The 22094-nt window shown below is 38.5% G+C and overlaps 1 protein-coding gene and 1 long non-coding RNA gene across 2 annotated transcripts in view; both read right to left on the reverse strand.

The window, feature by feature from the left end:
* The window catches only part of LOC143694110 (uncharacterized), a 502521-nt gene that overhangs the window by 119971 nt on the left and 360456 nt on the right, over positions 1-22094 (reverse strand). The window lies entirely within an intron of this gene.
* The window catches only part of LARGE1 (LARGE xylosyl- and glucuronyltransferase 1), a 271689-nt gene that overhangs the window by 112075 nt on the left and 137520 nt on the right, over positions 1-22094 (reverse strand). Inside the window, exons 5-6 of the mRNA XM_077178505.1 lie at positions 21569-21651; positions 11954-12077 (exon numbers count right to left, since the gene is read on the reverse strand). Of these exons, the coding sequence (XP_077034620.1) occupies positions 11954-12077; positions 21569-21651 (207 nt within the window). The remainder of the gene's footprint in view (positions 1-11953; positions 12078-21568; positions 21652-22094) is intronic.

Below are 22094 nucleotides of genomic sequence, written 5' to 3' on the forward strand. Positions count from 1 at the left end.
TCACCAATAGTCTTCTTAGAAGGAAAGCCAAAAGGAATCTCCTTGCATCTTACCTTCAGAAAATCACTGCATCTGCTCTATCCTTGTCAGGCATCCAGCAAACATTAACAGAAGAGCCTTATTTGAACAAAACCAGACTCTTCTATTAATGTTTGCTGGATAACTTGTAACTTCCACATTGAATTTAGTTTTTTCCTGTGTGATTCACATGTTTTGATTATACTGATATTCCCCCTCATAACAAGTCCTTACTATTTATATGAATGGTTGTCAAGGAAACCAAAAATACAGCAAAGTTGGGTAACTCTTCTGGATTCAGAATTTCTGGTTTCTGAGTATTTTAAGAAATAATAACTTGCTCTAAGAAACAATTGTAAGGAGAAAGGAATTTATACATCTTTGCTAAAATTATTTTTCTATTTCTGCTGGCCTTTGAGGCTGTTCTTGCTCATCACAGAAGCACTGGTGACTTTAATAGGATTCTGCCTCATCTTTCACTTTAAGAAACAGATGGTATCTTCCACACATGTGTGCAACAAGTCTGGATACAAATAACACTGAGCAAAAAGGTTGAGATAGAAATGGATGATTATTTGAACCTCTGGGTCCTGGATAATGTAGAGCAAATGCAGAAACCGTGGAGCAAGCCACAACTGGAAAGGGAGATTAGATATTAAAAAGGCAGAACAAACAAAACCTCCAAAATCAGCATCAGCATACAGCAAAGGAAAATAACTGCAAATTAATTTTCATCTCTGTAGCAAAGTCCATAACACAGTCTGACTGATGTTGAGGACTTTTTTTCTTTTCTTTTTTTATATTTTCCTTCCAAATCTCTCATCAATATACACATGCACACAAAGGGCAGACAAGTGGGAAAAACCTGATTCAAGGATGCTTCTTCAAAACAACATCCTTAAGAACAAAATTAAATGAGGGTGCCAAGAGCTTATCCATGTTTTATACGGATACAACCGCAGACATAAACTAAAACTGATGTAGGTGGGTTTTTTTTTTTTGGTCTCTGCCACTTAGGCAACAAAACATTCAGCCACACAGCTTCTTCAGAAAAGAAAGGACCAAAAGGTAATTCACCTACTGGGATCTTTAAGGACTATCTCCCTCCCCTTAGGTATTTAGCTGGCTTTTCTCCCACTTTATTTAGCCCCATAAAACTCAAATGGCCAGTTTCTATTTGAGTCCTTTTCTTTACTCTCATTTGAGACTTTCTAATTTTTTTCATTGTTTCTTGCTATCTCCAAAATGCTGAATGCTCTCTTTGTTTTCCTTTCTTCAGTTGTGCAAAATGAGACTGCAGAATGAAAAAGTCTGGCCAGTCTCAGTTAGTGCTGTATCTTTGTTTCTTGTTCCTTTGAGGCCCCTGGCCTCAACCACAGCTGTTTCCAGTGCAGCAGTCAAGGGTGGAGGACCTCAAAGAGTCTTAGCATCCCAAGAGAGGTCAGTGAGAACCAGCCAAACATCAGCCTCCAGCCCCACCTCTCCAGAAGAGGCAAAAGAACAAATCTTCCCTAGAAGATAAGATAAAGCCTTTTTATTTTTTCTTCCTGTCAGCGAATGAGTGAAAAGAGACAAACAAGCTGAAGTAGATAAAATGGCAGAAAGCCAGAGCTTTCTGCTAAAAGCTGACTGACAGGTAGATCTGGCCAGAACTCGCCCAGTGGTGAAAACTCAGGGCTGCCCTTCTCGCTTCATCTGTATGGAAAGATAAGAAAGATCAATTGCCTGCTTTAATTGCCAGTGAACTCAATCAACAAGCTCTTTGTGCTAATTCATCAGGGAAGATACTAATCCATGAAAATATTATCACTGTCTGATGTACTGAAGCTTTTCCACTTCAGTAACTATGCAAGTACATACACACTAGCTGCAGCCATTCCATGTTCTAGCACATTTCCATGCAGCTCTTGGGGTGAAAGCCCAGCAACACAACCTGCATTTTGCATGATGTCAGGATAACAAACAGGTGTCATCAAGATGCACTATCCAGGATAAAATGCAACAGCATATGCTGCATAAACATGTTTTGATGGATAGACAAAAGCTCCAACACAGTGACAAAAACCTATCTGAAGTGGGATTCTCTCCCAAATGAAAAATCCTTTTGTAAGGATTATCAAAGAAGGTTGCAGAAATTACAGTGACTATTGCTAACCAAGTAATACCTGAGAAAGGAGATTGCAGGTGTAAAACACTAGTTATCATGCACAAAAACATTCCCAACCAGACACCAAGAATGTTGAGGGACTGCCTTCCCACCCTTTTAAGCCTGAAAGATTCCCATCCAGCTTGTATTCTTACAAAACAGTGTTTGACAGCCAGAGTTGCAAAATAAAGAATCATAGAATATATCAAATTAGATGGGACCCATAAGAATCATTGAGTGCAACTCTCTTCTCCTCACAAGACTACCTAAAACTAATCCCTATGACTAACAGGTTCATCCATGGTCAGGCTTGGAGTCATGACCGGAGTTCATGAGCTTGGCGACATGACCCTGGGGAGGTGTTCCAGTGACCAACTACCCTCTCAGCCTGATGTCCTAGGGTGGTTTGTGGAAAGGATGTGGGAATGCAGCTTCCACCAGATATCTGATATCTTAACACAAAGTCAAAACATAGCAAATGCTTATGAGAAAAAGAATCCATTCTTCTTTTCAGAAGAAAATCCCTACTTACTATTGGGCATCTCACCAGTAAAATCACCTTCCTCCAGACCTAAACTTACACTGTTTCTGCCTAAAGAGTAAGAATAGTAGAACTTCAACAGCTGAAAATGCTGCACCAAAAAAAGGCCATTAGTTGGTGGAACACACATCCAACTAGTGGAATAAATGCTACATCCCATAAAGAACTCTTATGTCTCTTTTTTTTCACCAAAAGCAAAGAACTTCCAGGAAAACAAATCAACCTCCACCCTGCAGAGTTGGAGGCCAGGTGAGTAAAACTTCCTATATAGCAATTATTGCTTCATGGGAATAAAAATTACATAAAACAGTGTTTTTTTCTCCAGTGCCAAGTATTACCATCTCTCAAAACTCCTAGGGACTAAAATGCTCCAGGAATACATCCAGAATAAAAAGAATAATAAAGGATAAAAGGTATTACAATTACGAACAAGCAAAACTAACAATAACCTAGTGCAAAAAGCAGCGAATGTGATATGGTGAAAAAGTATTCTTTTCCTTTTTTTTAGAAAGAGCTAAATTGTCTCTCAAACAATGCAGCATTAACTAGATAAACAATCTGAAGAAAATAAAGACAATGGGAAAGCTGGGCTCCTTCAAAAACAAGAAACACTGAAGTTCATGACATCAGTCTAGTTAATTGCCCTGCTTCTGGTTAAGTATCATCAAATAATTCAGATAACAGTGAGTTTGCATGAGTAGTGTTTAAATGAAGTGTCCATGTAGCAGGCATGTAACTCTTACAACTTCCTGAAACATCTGAGGGCTAAGTCCACCAGTGGCACCCTAATTCCATGTAATCTTGGAGTTTCATCCTAAAGACCATCAGATAAAATTGCGATCAGACAGGTGAACACAGGTCCCAAATGTCTCATTAAAACAATACAGATGGAACTATTTTAAAGGCTTTCATCTGTGTCAGCTAAAAACTGTGGAATCCATTCAGCTGTGAAAGGGGTTGAATCTCAAGTAATGGAGGAGTATATGGGAAAATTAACAGGGGATCAAAATACTACTCAGTTTTCATCTTTTTTTCTGAAAGGGTGAGACCTAGACACCATCAACTTAAGCTCAAAGAATGAAACTTCCACAGGATTAAAAAATTTGATTGGAAAAGAGGTAGCTCTACTAAGAGAAATGACTCAAGTCAAACTAACATCAATGGCATCTCATTAATAACCTTACTATGTATCTCAAAAAATCAAACTTTGTAGGATGGCAGACTGACCTGAAAAGTGTTAACTTCACTAAAAGAAACAAAATTTCTCAATTTACAAGTCCAAATGTTCTCATACTAAGTCGACTCAAAAAGAGATGATGTAAATAGCATTTCATTAACAATGTTATTACCTATCCCCCCTTTAAAGCAAGTATTGAGACTAAAATCAGCCTGTACACCCTTACCTGGACTGAGATGGTTTCAGACCTATGAGAAGAGTGACTTCAGCATGCGCTTGTGCTGTGCCAGGCACACAGCATGACTGTCATTTTCACTGCTGTGAAAACTTGTCACACAAAAATGTGTGCCCAGACAAGGTGAATATTATTTCTGTCCACAAGAATGACTATTTCAGCCCCAGTCCTTCAGAAGACTTGGTTCCTACACTGCCTGCTGAACTGCTCCACGGCAAGTAGCTCACATCTGATCTACTGCCCAACACTTCCCTGAATCTCAGTTGTTTCTCAGAAATAAGCCAACACCACAAATAAGCCAACATCATTAACAAATGAGGAAATCTAACCATTTCAGCTCCCAAGTTGTGAATCAAGAATATTCTTGGAGTCCTTGCAGCCTCCTATATTTTTCAGCTTATCAATCAGACATGGAAATACATTTACTTCAGTTCTTTGTAAATCTAGAAACAAGGCTCATTAAACATTTTGATAAAATGCTCGCATCAATACTGATCTTCACTAGGAATGCCTTGAGCACTCACTGCTGCTCTTCTGTGAGTTATTGAATGCCCTTTGACAGGGAGGTGTCCCTGTGAGCAAGTGAAGAGCCATTAAGAGCTAAGACCATCTAACTATAGCCATTATATGTCTTCCCAGCTTTCTACCTGCAGATGCCAAAGAAAGAAATTGTGTTGGAGCACAGGATGACCATTAACTCTCTCCAGCAAGTACAGGGGATATACACCCTACATCCCTCATGCAGATCAAAGTGTTCAAATAACTTCTGTATATCCAAGGTTAGGTCAGCAAAATGCTCTCATTTCTCATAGGTGGATGATAATGCTCTGAGAAAGCAGCTGCTGTAATGGGGATGCATGGAACAAACGATAGCTGCCCAAGTTAGTTTGAGACGTGTCTTTTTTAGGCTTTTCCAGGGCATGCTTTTTAATTTCTGTCAAATTGAATAACTTTTGGAAAATCTCATGTGAAGTTATTCATCCTTTTCTCATTCTCTGCTAAAATTGCCTACCCTGGCGGTGCAGCACATGTTGCTGCAATGAGCACTGTTGAGGAAGCTGAATGCCAAACAAAAATCCTTGCTGTTGAAATGTCACAGTCAGCTACTATGATACAAATGTGGGTGATTTTAAGAGGAAGAGAGTTGGCTCCTTAGTCCTCACTCCACATATGTTACACAGAGCAGCTACCCCATCTTGCTGGTGGACACAGAACAGAACAACTGTACTGCTTTTCCCTAGAATCAAGAAAAAGGTGGAGCTACAGAGAGGCCCACAGCAATTAGAACTAAATTATAAAACTAACAAAGAACGCCAATGTTTTTTCAAAGCACCAGCAGCAGCAGGAAAGTACAAGGGGTTTACAAAGTCAGACATGAGGCTTTCTTCTCGAATAGTAGTGGAAGCACTGCACAATGTAACACAGGAGGCAGACTTCACAAAGGTTCCACTGTGCTGGGGAGTTTGAATTGCTATCTGTTTCTTGGTGGATACTAATTTCCTCCCAAACAGTCTGAAAGAAAATATCTTGGCTTAAAAAACCAAGTCTGTTAATTTCCAGTCATCTTTACTGAAAATTATTGATAAAAGACTGTTCTTAAGATGGCAGCACTGCGTCACAACCACAAGCATCTTTTATCACCTGAGACTTCAGGCCTTTAGCACTCAACATGTCCATTAGCAAATACACAAAATCTCAATTATAAAGTAGAAATTCAAATCTAAAAATAAGTCATAAAAGTTATACAAATCTGTAAAATGTTTTGATTAGAGACTTCATTTTCCAGTATCTTGGATTTGCATATTTAAAAAAAATAAAGAGAAGGGGACATGACAGGAAGCAGCAGCAGTCAATGTCTATCATTTCACTGACATGTGCAGAGGGCCAGTTTACAGGAAGACAAAAGGCTGGTGAAATGCAGGAGCACTGCAAGCCCCCCATGACACGTGAGAATTTTAGATCAAAACCTCAGTGCCATAGAAACACTTTAACTGAATACTTACTGCTGCGTGAATGAATGTAAACATAAACAGATGCTGGGCTTCTCTTTCTGAGTTGCATTAATAGCAATTAGATCTTGCATATGAAGTGGAAAAGAAATGAAGGGAAGTAACATACTTCTCCTTTATAACTTTGTGTGTTTGCCTCTGAGGCACACAGTGAACTACTTAAAAGATAAACAATCCTGTGCTGCCCTTAACAATATATAATCTGCATGCAGTGCAATGCAAACACAGTCAAATCCTTACAGTCCATGATAGTTTAGGGGTCAGTCACTATTACTGTGATTGTTATAGGTGGCTGCAACATCCAGTGGAACTTCTTTACTAGGAAGATGATGGAAGGCAGGAGAATGCTGACCAATTTTATTGTTCAAGGCTTTATCAACATTGCTATCGTTGTCACCTTCTTAAACTGATGTGAAAACCACCAAGCTAATAATCTGTTCATCAAATACACTCTCATATCTTCCCAACTGGCAATCAGAATCCCTCTCTCCCAAGCTCAGAAAGTAGTAGCTGCCATTCTGTTGAAAGTATTTGTTTGATCGTGCTTCCAAAATTGGTATATTGCAATACTGCAATACATACAGCCATATCACTATTATTACTCAATGGAAGAGCTTCTGCTGGTATCCAAAGATTTCATGGCATTTGAGCTGTTTTTGGTGCAATTTGCTGCAAAGACATTCACATACTGAGCATATTTTAAAACAACTAACATTATTGGGATTTTGACCTACAGTAATGTTTGCATGGACAATACAATGTGCCAGACAGGACACTTGCTCGCTGTCTAGATGGTAAAGGGAGTCTCCATAGCAAGGGTTCTTACAGGGTCATCTTAGTTGGATTGAGTGAGACTCCCTAAAACATGTTTCTGTACAATGTTTGTAACCCAGCTGACCCATGGTCCTACCTGACCACTGCAAGATATGTATTATGTGTGACTATAGAGTACCTTAACCTATGTTCAAAACATTTCCCAACTATCTAAAGTATGTACAATAGACTGTCCTACATGATCATTTCTACGCATGCAGGAACTGTTCCGATTGATTGTCTTACTCTTGTACAATTGATTAACTTTGCAGCAGGAACTGTCTGTGAATATCTGAGACAGCCAGATTCTTTGCCCAGGATGTTAATCGACATGCTTAAGCATACAAATTGGTCTAGCCACAGCAGGGTCTGCCTGGGGAATCTCAACAACTGTCTGAAATTCCCACCAGGACCACTCCTGTAACAAGCTGTCAAATACTTCTTGTGCCAGCAGTTCCATCAATCACCTAGCTTCAACTTGGGCTGCTGTCTCAAACCAGTCCTTTATCTCATCTGTGCAGAGAACAAGCCTGGGAGCTCCTGGACCACTGAGGGAATTTGAGTGCACTAGGGTTGCACACAGGCACAGCCCCGAGAACCAACTATGCTACAATCATAATTAAAGAATTAAACTTTATTTTCCTGCTTAAGTCTCATAGCCCTTGCCCATTAGCTCAGCTGGCTAGAGCATGGTGCTAATGACACCAAGGTCGTGGGTTCAATCTCTCTACAGACCCTTCACTCAAGAGCTGGACTCAATGATCCTTGTGGGTCTCTTCTAACTCAGAGTATTTTGTGATGTCTGTCTAAATGATGTCAATATCTGACCTAGTGAACTGGCTTCAAAATTCAGATGAAAGTGGCTAAGAAGTAATTCACCTCATACTGCAGCAAATGCCCAGAGATAGGTGATCTTTATGCCATGCATTACTTGAGTTTGGTTGTGCCGTATCAGACTACTGATTTTGACTGAGTGTGCAGATGTCAACATTTCTGATAGGAAATCACCTAATGCAGCACTAGTACTCAGATTTGTGGTCTGTTGTTTCGGGGAACAGTAAAAGCTGCAATATTATCTATATGTATAGCAAAGAATGGAGCTTTCCATATTTCTCTTTCAGATCAAATGGTCATCTATTACAAAACCCTATTCACCAACCCTTCAAGTTCATAAATCAATTGCAGGACATGTGGGCTAAACTATTTAAAGGAGATGGCTTTTCTGCTCTATCAGTGATTAAAGGACTGTGTATCTGGGCCATTTACTCACAGCAGAGCAGGCAACTGCTCATTCTACATTCTGCCTTCTTCAGTTCACCTGATGTTGTCACCAGTGTGTCAAGCAACAGGTGGGAAAACAAACTCACCTCATCTGTATTCCACCCATCACATACAGTACTGCCTTATCGGCTGTTCCTTCTGCTCTGGGACAGTGCAGATCACAATAGATTTAATGCCTGTATTTCCCTGGGAGTGAACTGACACAAGATTCCATGTTTAACAACGAAGTGCAGAAGCCAAGTGCCCAAGCTGCACACCTTCAATAGTTTGTTCTGGAGCTTCTTCATGTAAGACTGAACTGAAAAAATCCACAATACCCTGCAGCCACATACATGCAAATCACAGCTGTAATAGATGAATGTTTCACAAGTATTTTTTTTAACTTTTATTTAATGCTCAAAGACCATTTTCACTTTCCAGTTATTTTGTGGGATGCATTGTTGTATTAGATACATCTATGCATTAGGACCAAAGCTGACTAACACAACTTAAGTGATCATATAAAGTGAATTTACACTGCCAAGTAACTTTCCAGTTTGCAGTCGCAGCCATATGTGGCCACATAAATTCGGAAGAGTTTTGTATGGGCCATACTGAGTAGTGCAAGAATGAAGTATGTAGCTGTGGAATAGTTCAATTACTGGCACCATTATCAGCAGCCTACACTTCAAGGATGCTTATTGCTGATTACTGACTGCACGTAGCAGGTTTAGTTAATGGGAGAGAGTTCCAAATCCTAACAGCTAGTGAGTTGAGGGAGAGCTTTTAAGCACCCATCCGTGTTCCTTGAGGTTTTTGGCAAGGCAGTGAGGAGACAGGCCAAGTTATATTGGGGAAGGTTACAAGCATCTTAGTACAGCTGGCTGTTAAAATCTTCAAACTAACTGGTTTAAAGAAATACATCCAGCAAGCTGACATCTCAACTGCATCTGACCCTGTTCCTGGAAATGCTGTTATTTTGGCTCAGCTTCACAGTTAAGTTTCCTCCTCTTCTATCCCATCCCTTATAACGTACCCCAAGCAAAGATATACCTTTCCTTGGCCATTCTTTCCTGTGCTCCATCTCTCTTCCAAGCAGGCTGCTGGTAGTTTGGCAGCATCTGCTTCTAGGGAGAGAATGAACCTAGGCTCTTTGTGGTGCAACAGGAATGTGAACAGCTGTGTCACCTTGCAAAAGGAAAAATAAGTCTTCTCTAAGTTTTAAAAGGAACATCTGACATGCTTAATTCACAGCAGATATGTTGGTTTGCTGGCCCTAGAAATTCTGATATAATCCATGATACCTTGTCTTCCCTTTCTTGCAGTGAAGTGTCCAGTTTTCCTCTAAAACCTGAGAGAAAACAACAGCCCCAGCCAAGACTAATTTTCTGTGCCTTTCTTCAGGACACTGGTATCTCTAAGCTATACAGCATCTATTTTAAGAGCTGCAGGATATGTTAAGAAACACTGCCAAATATCAAATACTTTAGTCTCCAAATTCTGCCTTTTAAAAAATTAATATGCTACTGGAAACTGTTGCCTGAATTCTAAATAGCTACTTGAAAACAAAAAAGCATCCATATTATTTATGGAGGATCTAATATTATGTGCTCTCTTCCACTGTTTGAGCAGGAACAGGAGGAGAAGCAGGACTTTTCCTAGCACTTAAGGGCTTAATCTAACATGCCAGCTCCTGCTGCATTAGAAGGAAGAGGCTGGAAGCTCATACATATCCAATGGGAAAAAAACAAACATGAAATGAAATGTTTTCTGCAGCAGCTAAAATGTGTTCCAAAACAATTGAACATCAGTGAATGAAAGCGAAGTAGAAAGTTCTCATGCCATTACTCAGTTTAAACCCTTTTAAAAGTCAGAAATTGGCATTGATTGCAGGCTTAAAAAAGAACTATGGAGGGTCATTTAAACTGAAACATAACATATACTGTAACAGTGAATCCATAGATCACTTCAGAGAAAGACAAGCTTTCTAGTAAACATCCAGCATCAGCTCTATGTTTTCTTAACACCAGGCAGCAAAATACAGCTCCCAAGAGTGCAGGTGAAATACATGAACCTAAACCAATCATTAAATCCTCTCTAGGGGCTACATAAGAAACAAATGAGATGAGCTTCTACAGCTGTCTGTAAACAGCTCCTCTGTCGTCTTTGCTAAAACCTGCAAAATGATCTGGATATGAGCCAGCATCATTCCTGGTTTTTTAAAACTCTGTTTATATTTATAACTCTTTGCTCTCCTTTGCCAGTGTCTATCACATTCTCCTATGCTCAGTACTATATACGGTGATTCTTTGGCCACTGAAACCAGGGAAATTGCTTGGTATGGAAAATGATGAGCTCTGAACAAGAGGGGCAAACCTGGAAAGACCTATTTATGCATCAATACCTACATCCAGCTAGAAACTGGTCCTCAACCTAAAGCCTATGGGTTGCATGCAAGATAATCTAGTGTGGATGTAGGTCACCGGTCATATAAAAAATCAAGGCTGAGTGAAGAGGGAGGGATAAAACAGTTTTGCTCTGTAGCCTCATATCTACTCAGTGTTTTGCCTATAAATCAGAAATTGGGGATCACTGAAGTAAGCTCTCTTGATTATTATTTACTTAACTAGATTGGACCATACCCAAATGACCAGAAGGAAAACACTAAGAGGTCTGTCTTCCCCAGCTGAGAAGCTAATTAAAAACCCTACAATTTGCAGAAAAGCACATGTAATATAGACACGTACGAGATTGATAGGAAAAAACCTCCTCCTTGCTATAAAGCTATAAAGAACAGAAGGGGGATCTCTGGCTAATTAGGTTAATATCAACTTATGGCTTCATGTAAAAGAATCAATGAAAAATAAAACCAGAAACAAAGTATTTTTCTCAAGAATCACTTTTTTCCCTTTTCCATCTCTTTCTAAAGCTTTCTGTATTCAGTATTTCCCAATGTGGTGTGCTTTGAATTTCCCCTTTAGTAAGTACAGCAATTTGCTAAATTTAAGGTTTTTTCCTTGTTTCAGGGTCCTGTTCAGAACAGTCTGGTAAGTCATACAAATTACTGCCACCAACTTCAAATGCCAAAGTCTGAATACTTCATTCTACCTCCACAGGTAAAAAAAACATACAGCTCCAAATTGATGCTGTGCTTCCATGTTCTGATTTAAACTTTTTAAGTATGAAAAGAGAATTACTTTGAGTAAGTGATTCCCAACTCCCCCACCCCGTTGACTGAACTCTTTTAATAATCATTTCTTTTGGAAGGGCATCCATACAAAAAAGGTAGCTATTGTACTAATGCTACCTTGCCGAAGTGTGTGTACTTAGAGTTTCACACACCTGTGCTTGAGGAATGCAAGGCAGTTAGGTGTTTCCAGTAATAGACTTGGGTTTATTGAGCAAGATTCTTAAGATTTCACCATTGCTGCTAGGAAGAAGTATCCTTAAAAAAACATAGTGTGATCAGATGGACAGCCAGAATCCTCTTGCTAGCAAGTAAAATTCTAAGCTGCTACACAAAACATTTCATTAGCTGCTCTCATTCTAGAGAACTGCACTGATTTTAGCCATTTAGCATCTTCCAGTTACGTGTAATCAGGGTTACAGCCATGTCAGCTCGAATTAGTTGTCATCAGGGACAATATTTTTAGGCAGTAGTTCCCCTGCAATTCACCAGTCAAGGGAGATGAGGAACAAAGGGTGACAAGAAATCACAAGTATATGACTGACACCTGTGTCTGTGTGTCTTTACCTTGAGCTCATCTGCATCATAGAAGTCTATGCGCACTGCCGGGACCATCCACGTCTGGAACAGAGTTGCCAGGATCTGTTTGGCAATTGCATCTGCGATGAGGTGGAAGTGGAGTGGGTTCCGCCTGATATGAGGAGGGAGAGGAACGCGTTAGTTCAAAGGTTTCTAATTCCTGTTCTTAAAGGACAACATCATAATTTACAAAGTTTTATCTGTGTCTACCATGTCAAGTTTTGAGTGTGCAGCATGTCTGGTGGAGTCCGGCTCTGTGGCCAAAACACTGAGACACAATTTGAATACACATGACCACAACACAATACTCAATCAGTTTCTGGGTGGCTATGAACACACAGAACCTTTGACTCCAGCAGAATGTGATGATTTGTAACACCTAAGAGTCTTGTCCCATGCACCAGCTCCTTAAAAAAAGGCCAAGTTAATATTCCTTTGGGGACTTGAGCTTTGGAAACAATTGTTTCAGTTTCTAGGTGAACCTGGTAATTTATCTTTGTAGTAAGAAGACTGTCCTAAGTTAAATATAACAATTTAAATGAGGTGAAATTCTGGGACCCTTGAGTTTACATAGAACTTTTCTACAAAGCAATCTTGGGGAACCAACAGCTGTCCCATAGGAGCCCAATATTAGATGTTTCAGGTGAGTGCCTTCTAGCTATTCACTGGCATAGTGAACAGAATGGAAATCGCAAATCTTACCATATCCTTTTTTACTAATGGTTAAAGAAAGGCACTCACTAGAGTGCCTTTTACTTCAAAACACCAGATCTGGGTTCACCTCTGAAATTACCCGACTTAGGCTAACTGAAAAGCTTCAAAACAAGATGGGTGAAGCCAGTATCAGCAAGACTGGCAAGTGTATGGGTTTTTCTATACTAATAGAATATACACAAAGTGTATGGGTTTTTCTATACTAATGTGAACTTAGGCATTATAAATACCTTGTTTAATTCCCTTAAACTCCCTCCCTTTTGGGGGGAAAATAAGCAACAAAATTTGATCTTAACTTCTGCGGTAGGAAACCTACCAGTGGAAATTACTCACAAATTGTAGTCCTCCATGTTTAGCCCTAGCTTAGCAACTTTCTCTGTCAGCAAAAAAGGACAGACTTTGAAAGAACTCCTAAGAGGAAAATATGCTTGTTTAGACTTCAGCATGGGATCAAGCTTTCTTTGATCCCTAGAGTGGAATAGTGGATTCTCATTCCTATGGAATTTGTAAAGCTAAATGAGTGTACTTGTTAATTGGTATTTTTCATCTAACAAGAGAAGTATTTAGTTTCAGATGTTGATTAAAGCAGAAGATGAGTGATGCTACTACATTCTTCAGTGTGAATGAAAAGTGAGGAAAACTATGTTAGCTCAGGCCAATATACTTCCATTACATTTTTGGGCTTAACCCAAAAAATGAAGGTTATTTTTTCTCCATTTTCTACATTAATAAAAAATGTGTGCCTTCCTTTTAATGTTTCTCTTCTTGCTTTGATGAGTAATACTGCTTCCCACTGAACAAAGTCCACAGGAAAATGTAAAAATACATATATTTGTTCATTGTATTTTAACAGACCCCTCAGCAGAAAGAGGAGATTGTAGTGAGAAGCAGTGTATGACTGGATTTTGCAGATCCAACCCAGCACTCAGGGCTGCCAGTGAAGCTGCTGTATTGGCTTCAAGGACACTGTGGATCACATTATGTGCTTACAGGAAAAGCAGAAAAGGGCTGGGTAGAAGCCTTATATATGAGATAATCATGATGGCAGAATAAACCCACAGCTGATCTGCCTTAAACAATATCCAAAACACTAAGCCACAACACGCTTTTCAGAAGACAAAGGTCTTTCAATCTCCAGCTTGTCCTGGAGGGAGGAGGGGAGGGGGAAAGGCACAAGCTGCCAGCTGCTGAGTGTCCCATTACCAAGCTAAAGGGATCACAGCAATTACATTTACTTCACCAGCCCAGCAGGAGAGTAGAAGAGGACATCCTGGCTCATGCAGATTCCGCAGTAACCAGGCACCTTGCCAAGAAAAAAATCAGGAAATAGCAGCGATCAGGAGATACATCTCATTAGTAGAGACAAGGCCAAGAGAAACAAAGTACAACACCGGTGGCTTTGGGTACCGGCAGAGCAGTATCTCAAGACAAATAAATATTCAGTATCAACATACACATCCCACATAGCTCCCTCTGCTAAGGAGGGGCTGAGTCTGGGTTCTGGTAGGACTATTTCCCAGCTGGTGTTCTTCAGTAATTTCCTTCCCTTTTTTATTCTGGGTTATTTATCTTATATTCTAAAGTAGAATAAGAAGAGTAAAAATTCAGTTAAAAAAAAAAGAAAGCTTCTTTCAAATGATCATTTAGTTAAATGGAATTTATATAAAATATTTCAAGATGAAACACACTAGTTGAAAAGAAAAAATCTGACACAAAGACACTCAGATGTTCAGTAGCAGTTTATACTTATCTGAATGACCCAGAGTGTATGAAACTTATATGGGAACAAGTGGGTGACATTTACTTTAGTTCATCTCCTGCTGGGAGAAAGAAAAAAGGATGGCTGTACTCCCACACAGAAATGTCTTTCAAGTTGTTAGCCTCATGGTAAAGATTCAGCTGGAAGGAAAAGTGTGTGTCAGAGGCAAGGCAAAAGATTATCACTTACAAAAATATATCCCCAAAATAGTATAGTGACCTGATGACATCTGCAACTAAATGTGCATCAGCCACAGAAAATTTTACTCCAGATGAGATTTCAGTTCTGTGAAATGTGAGGTTTAGCATGGTGCTGGAAGCCAACAGTGCACAGCCTCAAAGCTGGAAGACCTTCTGAAGGTAACAAGACTAGCATACACACAGATGACATCTTTCACCTCTTCTGCTGTCTGCAATATGTGAAGCCTAAAAGATATGGATTGTTTCAAAGTGTTTAAGAAACAAGTTTAGAAGCTTGAAGATCAACCAACATTCATTATAACAGATACAGAAGAGATTCTGCAAGATGAGAAATCTTTCTCAACAGATGTATGAAATGTATGTCATGATTATCTGACAACATGATTGAATCAGTGGCTATAAGAATTGGGGATGACAATCAGGATACTGTGAAGGATTCCATTGAAAGCTGAATTTCATTAAACTGGGACATTTTGCTCATTTTCCACTGGGCACATCACAAAAAATAAAAAAACACACACATAAAGGCTGGTTGTATCTTATACTGATAGAAATCCCTATAATGTACTGGGGACAGTATATTCAACTATGGAATAACATGGGTCAATATAAGGCAACTGTGATAAACTTCTAACACAAAACTAACAGGTTTTGGAAAATCCTCAGTATTCATGTGAATTAATCTGTTTAGGAATAAATGTTTCTAGTATCCCAGGTTTCAGAACAATGAGCCCCAGGTCTTCCAGATTCCTTACTGCAGAAGCAGCTATTGTAACAGCCATAGAATTCCTCACAAGGTCCAGAAATACTTAATCTTATTTACTTCAATGATTTTGAACATTTGAATTTCTACCAACTACAACTTTTCACAGTTTCTGCTACATGGAAAATGCTGATGCATTAATGTCTTAATTTGGTAAAATGTAGTTCCAAAATATGGCTATTTCCCATCAAGTGGAAACTTAAGGTTCTAAGTACTCTGTTCAGAAAACTGCAAATCTCCCTATATTAACTTATTTCCACTTATCTTAAGATCAGAACACTATCTGACGAAGTGAGCCATATGTAAAGAGCACACATTTATTTTCCTAAATTACTTTCCTCAAAAGTGAACAAAGGGAGATTCTAGCCAAGATTTTCAAGCATGGATGCTTAAGTATAGGTTCTTAGACCTAAATATAGGAGTTTGAATGAATGCCCTCATTTTCAAAATTGCTGACGTCCTATAAAGTTAGGAAAATGAAAAGACGTCAATTTTTTAAAAGTCAGGCCATGAATTTAGAAGTCTATTCCAAGGTACCCATTTCTCTACATTTTTTCTTATCATGATGTCTTATTCTTGCATTTCAAAACCTCTTATTCTTCATCAGATTTATGATCTGCTTGCTCAAGCATTTGTGGCCCTTTCTTTTCAAATAGCCACTGCCACAGACTTAAATACAGAAATCTACAATTGAAAAAGGGAGTAGTGAACCAAGGCTCACTATTCCCGTCTGCACTATTCCATAGCTCAATTGTTAGTAATTCAAAAGGCAGCTCCTTGGCTGCTTGGTTACACAGTTCTCTCTCTGCAACAGAGAAATTTTATTTTCTAAGAATACAAAAAGGTCAGTAGCCGAGGGGGTTTATTTCCAAAACCTATACTTTATCAAGGGAAGCACAACAAGGTAGTACCTCTTATATCTGTAACAAATGGTTACAAGAACTTCAAACAGGAATTACAAAAGGCAGTTTGGTAAACTTTTTCTCCTAATGCCCATATGACAATCCCTCTCTCATATGAGAAAAATTTTAATGTGAAAATCTTCAAGATGTTTTTATACCACTTCACACCCAGTATTGATGAAAATGCTCCCCAAAGTATTGGAGAGAGACTAAATACACGCTTGCTGCATCACTCATGGATCTTCTTGTTTTGTGTTTACTGACAGAATTTCTTTGAGAAGTACTAAGAGTAAATCATGAGCAGATTTTTTTTAAACATTGCTTTCTCCATTATGCTCTATTGTTAGGACAGCTAGAAAAAACAAAAAGTGTGTATTGTTGATGCATTCATATGGATCAGAGAAACCAGGTCACACTTTATGTGTTTTGCCAGAATAACCTCACACAAAATAGACTGACACATTAGAAAAGTTGGAAACACTGTCAGAGGTTTTGAATTCTCAAATTAACTCCATTAAGGCAAAGTGGTCTCAATGGAATATAGCCATTAGATTATATAAGCTTTAATTACCAGCCAGTGTTGACTTGTGACTTTTACTTGGAAATTACATGTCATCCTTTTAATTTAATTTAGATTTTCATTTGCTTTGTCTTATTCTACTTGTTCTGAGAAAAAAAAAAAAAAAAGAGTTCATTATTCATACAGCATTCTGTAACACAGCTTCATATCCTGTTCTTAAAAATGCTCTGACATACACTTAACTTTAAGGTTACAAGCAGCCTTCTTAAAGCAGAGAGGCAACTTCATATTAAAAAGCATTTGTCTCGTTGTCTGGTTTTGTTTACATTTCTTCCAAAGCCCCCACACTCCTATGCCACTATTGCTGTAGTATAAATGGAGAGTTCAGCCAAAGAAGTAAATGCAGTGTCTCCTGTGAAGAAGAGGGACTGACATAGTGGGGAAAAAAACAGAAGGCCACAAAAAACCAACACAGTATTTGCTGGCACAAAAGAGAAGTTAATTGTTTACAGATTGTCAGGCTGACCTAACTGCCAGAAACATGCATAATTGTGTAAGTTTGTTTTTTATTTTGTTTCCAAATGAAACATAGTGTTAGGCATGTTTTTGAAAAAGGACACATTAAAAACCATTTTAGCTCTTATTGAAGTTAAGACTTACCCGAACTGAGAAATTATCTTTTTAATATGTAACTAGGATTGTGGGCTGTTTCTGTAGCACTCTAAGGTTTGCAATTTTCAGAAATGGAGTAAAACATTGAAAAATCACCAATGTAACTTGGACCAATAGTTGCAAAAGATTCAAGGAACATTATCAACCACAGAAAACTGCTTCAATTTTGAAAAAGAAATGCAGGTGCTTTTTAGCTTACCACTATAATCACTGTTTCCAAAAGTATTTGCACTTCATTCATTCTGTCTATTTAACCCAATATAATACATTTTTAGTGTTTAGTCTTTTGGTTTGGAACAACTAAAGTGAGGCTGCTCTAAGGACATGGTGATATGCTTGTGTTAAACTCAGATAATTTTTTTTACCCCTGCAGTGGCTTTATAAAATCTGTCATAATTGGGAACTGGATGTGCAAGAAAGGAAAGTAGCAAAGTTGCAGAGTAGGACTGAGTATTCATTCTACCAGCCTCCCTCTGTGCAGTGCTGCCAATGCATATTTATCAGACTGCAAACCCTGCACTATCCCAGCTCTGCTGAGTCTCCTCCTGAGAACAGACTGTCAGTTATGTCAAACTGGGTGTTAAAAGCTGCTGGATTTTGTGGCTGGAGCATACGTTTTTGAAAGACAAAACTGGAATCAAGCTCCTTTATCACTGGGAATGAAACTCATTTCTGAACTATGGTGTTCTTATGTGGAATCAATCACACTACCCCTTTCCTCTCCTTTTCCCACTCTCTGGAATCTGAAGATACATGTGGTTTCTCAAATGGTCTGAACAAGTAGCTTGCCTAAGTCTCATAATATATATGGTATGACTCAAATCTTGGTGTTTTAGGCCTGTGGAGAGCTGAAATGTTCAATATGCAGGATTTGCTGTACATTCCTGCAAGAGAGAAGAGACAGCACACTCCATCTATAGAAAATCCTGTAGCTTTTATCCTTAATGACCCAGCACTCCTGCTGTTTTGTGTCTCTATTTAGTACTCTAGCTAAAGTTGGGGGTATAACAAATATGTTAATGCTCCCTGGGATTAGACTGACATGGCCTCCTTTTCTCAGAGCTTTTCCATTAGAGAAGTAGAGATTTCCTATGGAAGTAGGGAATTTAGGTATATAGGTTTGTATCAAAATGCATGCTAAAACATTACTAACCAGTACAGAAATGCCAAATTAATTACTAACCTGTACAGAAATGCCAAAAGAAGGACATGACATCTTCATGAATTCCAGATAGATTCACTGACATCAGTGTCTTACAACAAACACCAACTGAGGTGCAGGAAGACAGGTGAGGACATTAAGCCTGGTTGCTTTAAGGGGTCAGTTGTTTAATCAGTAGATTGAATTCAGGGTGTGTCAAAGGAAAAACAAAATCTCTATGACAATAAATTTGGCAGCAGATTTTTTCTGTTCTTGCAAAACTTTTAAGATTGAATGTGGTGATACTGGAAATAAAGGACCAGTAGCCTAACTTAGAGATTAGGATAACAAACTTCTTGTTAAGCAAACTTCTCCATTGGAAACATACAGACCTTTCAAACAATGGCTTTTTGGACAATGCAGCTAGGATGCACCCTCTGGTGCATATTTAGGGTTAGAAGAAGTGACATCTCCATGCCTGTTCTCACTGACGACCCTCAAGCCAGAGGTAAACTTGATGCTGACATCATGAAGCACTAACTATCTGAACCAACCACTTCCAACTCTCCTAATTCAATCCTCCTAAATGCACTATCATGACCTGTCTCCATTCTGCATTCCTATAATTAAATAGATCATAGCAACTAAAAGAAGCCTTTCCAATCATCACCATTTCTAAATTGCATAGTGGTCTCCAAAATAACACTGCTTGCACATGGCAACCAAAGCAAAGAAACTTAGTTCTAAATCAATATTCAGCCTAATTTGTTGTTTCTTTTTGCTTATTCTGCATCCTTCTACAGAACTGCCATTCCAAAGATAAAGATCCAAGAAAGGAGTGCTACTGAAGCATGGCCATGGAGTCATAGCATCAACTGATGCTTAAGAAGCCTGTGTTTTCTAGAAGATAACAAAGAAATGTCTGTCTCTGTCTCTTTTCTGAGAAAATCTTCTCTTTCTAGCAAACAATTTAATACCTAGTGAGAAACCCTAGTTCTAGGCAGGAATGAACTTAGACTTGTCTTTAAGTATGTTCTGAGCAAACAAGGGAGATAGGTTATCTGGAATGTACCCAGGTTTCCTTAGCTATACTGGACTTTATCTTGACCACCTCTGCTGAGTTCAGCAAATCCTTTGACATGAGCAGCAGTGCAGGCCAAAACCAGTAGGTTCTTGACAGAGGCAGAATCCATCAGACTTAGAAATACCAATATTAATTACCTTTTTTTTGTTTTAACATTTTAATTTGTTATTATTTAATAATTTAATTACATGACAGTATTGTTTATAAATTTGCTAATTGCTCAGAGGAGTGCCTTAAGTAAAACAGGGACATTTCCTTTAAAGAGCAGAGAGAGGTTGTTTAAACCTTTGAGCTGTGAGATGTCTATTATTTACAGAACAATTGGAAACAGAGAGATTAAAGCCTTCTCAAAATGGATGCAAGTATTAGGATAGACAAACAGGGAGAAGCTTACCAATAGGATAACTCATGTCACCACAAAAATATGATTTTCCATTAAATCCCTTAGAAACAACAAAAAAAATACAAAACCTCCCCACAACCTTGCAATATAAACCCAGTTTACACTGAACAATTCAAACTTCTAATTGGAAATAGATATAGTTTTACCATTTACCAGAATTTTAACGTTTAGTAAAATCCCCCAAAGAGAATGACATGGATATTTACTGTATTTTTGCTTTTGTTATGTTTTTTAGCATTGTTCTTCTGGTCCTACCCCCATCTAACATGAACATGCTACTTCTCAAAAGACTTGCAAAGATTGCGTGTCGATAATGGAAGCTGCTCTTCTATTTTGATTAAACAATACTTATGGCGTCTTTTTTCATACTGGACAAGATGAGCATTTATATTATTTTAGGAAGCTTACCAAAAATGATAAAATGGTGTACTAAAACCATTGTCAGGGAGTGACTACTAAGGCTTCCAGCAGGAGACTGGAGGCAAATGTAAGGAGCAAAGTGTGGGACTGGAATGCCCCACTCATGATAGACACAAGAAGATATTACCACATGACATGAACAAAAGTAATTCACTCTTGCACAAAATTGTCTTTCAAAAAAAAGCAGCATATTGAAACTACCTCCCTTAATAATTTGTTTGTACTGTAAGCATATTTTACTAGTCTATTTAACCTGTTTGAATCAAGCAGTCTGATCACTTCCCCAATTTTAATCCACTTTTGGCAACATCATTGGAAAGCATTTCCGAGAGAATTTCTAAACTGGACAATGGATACACACATATGCCCACACAGAGTTTAATGTGAATTCTCTTTTTCTGGAGTTGCTGTCTATTAAGGGAATTGGTTATTTTGTTTTCATTGTACATTTATGCCTCTCAACTTTGGGAGCTAACTGTACTAAAACCAGGTTGCAAAACCTTCTGAGGGACTGTCAGCAGCCATTCCAAAGCCAGAATAAAGCACCTGAATTTAATGAAATAGTGTATATACTGACTGTAACAGCAGGTTTACTTCAAAAACAAATGTCAAAATTGGAATCTGGGACAGTTAAGCAACCAGTGTGAATTTATCATCTACACCTGTGCCATAAACTGATACCAGAAATAGGCTAAATGAATACAACACTGTTATTACCATTATCACTATTTTCCAGCATTCAGGAGTGTGTGGATGCTTTACAGTGAAGATAGATACTATCCCTATTCCCACAATGCAACAGGAGTAGCAGGTGGATCTCTGATCTCTCTTATTCACTGTAGAAAATCTTCACACAGGTGAAATCTATTTGAGATGATCATGAATTAAATGTTTCATTTCTTAAAAAGAGAAAGGAACCAGGGAAGGGAGTCTGACCTTCTTCTGAAGTAACATAGTAAATGTACAAAAAGCTCATGTAGTGATAATCAGATGTACAATATACAGGAAAAGAAAACCTCCTTTACCTGTGAAATAAGACAGACTTGACGAGTGTGACAACATCCCGGCTGGCATTGTACCCTGCACAGACAATGGCAACGTGGATAGTCTGTGGGAGAAAAGGAACAAAAAGAACAAAATTAAAGCCCGCTCCTGTGCTCATCACTTGTTAAGGAGAGCACACACATGACACTGCTGTTGTTCAGTGTTGCAATTGTTAGGGATTTGAGTGGGTGTTTTGCAGCTGTTTGCAACCCACTTGAGGCAGTTTGCTAAAAACATCTTAATTGAGTTATAGCACCATCATCATTCCAAAGTCATTACTACCACTACATTACATCAGATGTTTGAGTAGAATTGCATTTATTAGCTAAGACATACATGTGCATGTATGTACACAGACCCTCCCCAAGTAAGCAGCACACAAAATCCTGAGTGTGCAAACATACAGATATTTTTAATCTTCTGAACTAAAGTTTAAAATTGTCTGATAATTAGAAGCAGGTATGATCTCAGAAATTTTGAATTATTTCTGTCTTATGCACAGGCCCT

This window comes from Agelaius phoeniceus, chromosome 5 (assembly GCF_051311805.1).
Source record: "Agelaius phoeniceus isolate bAgePho1 chromosome 5, bAgePho1.hap1, whole genome shotgun sequence".
Taxonomy (NCBI): Eukaryota; Metazoa; Chordata; class Aves; order Passeriformes; family Icteridae; genus Agelaius; species Agelaius phoeniceus.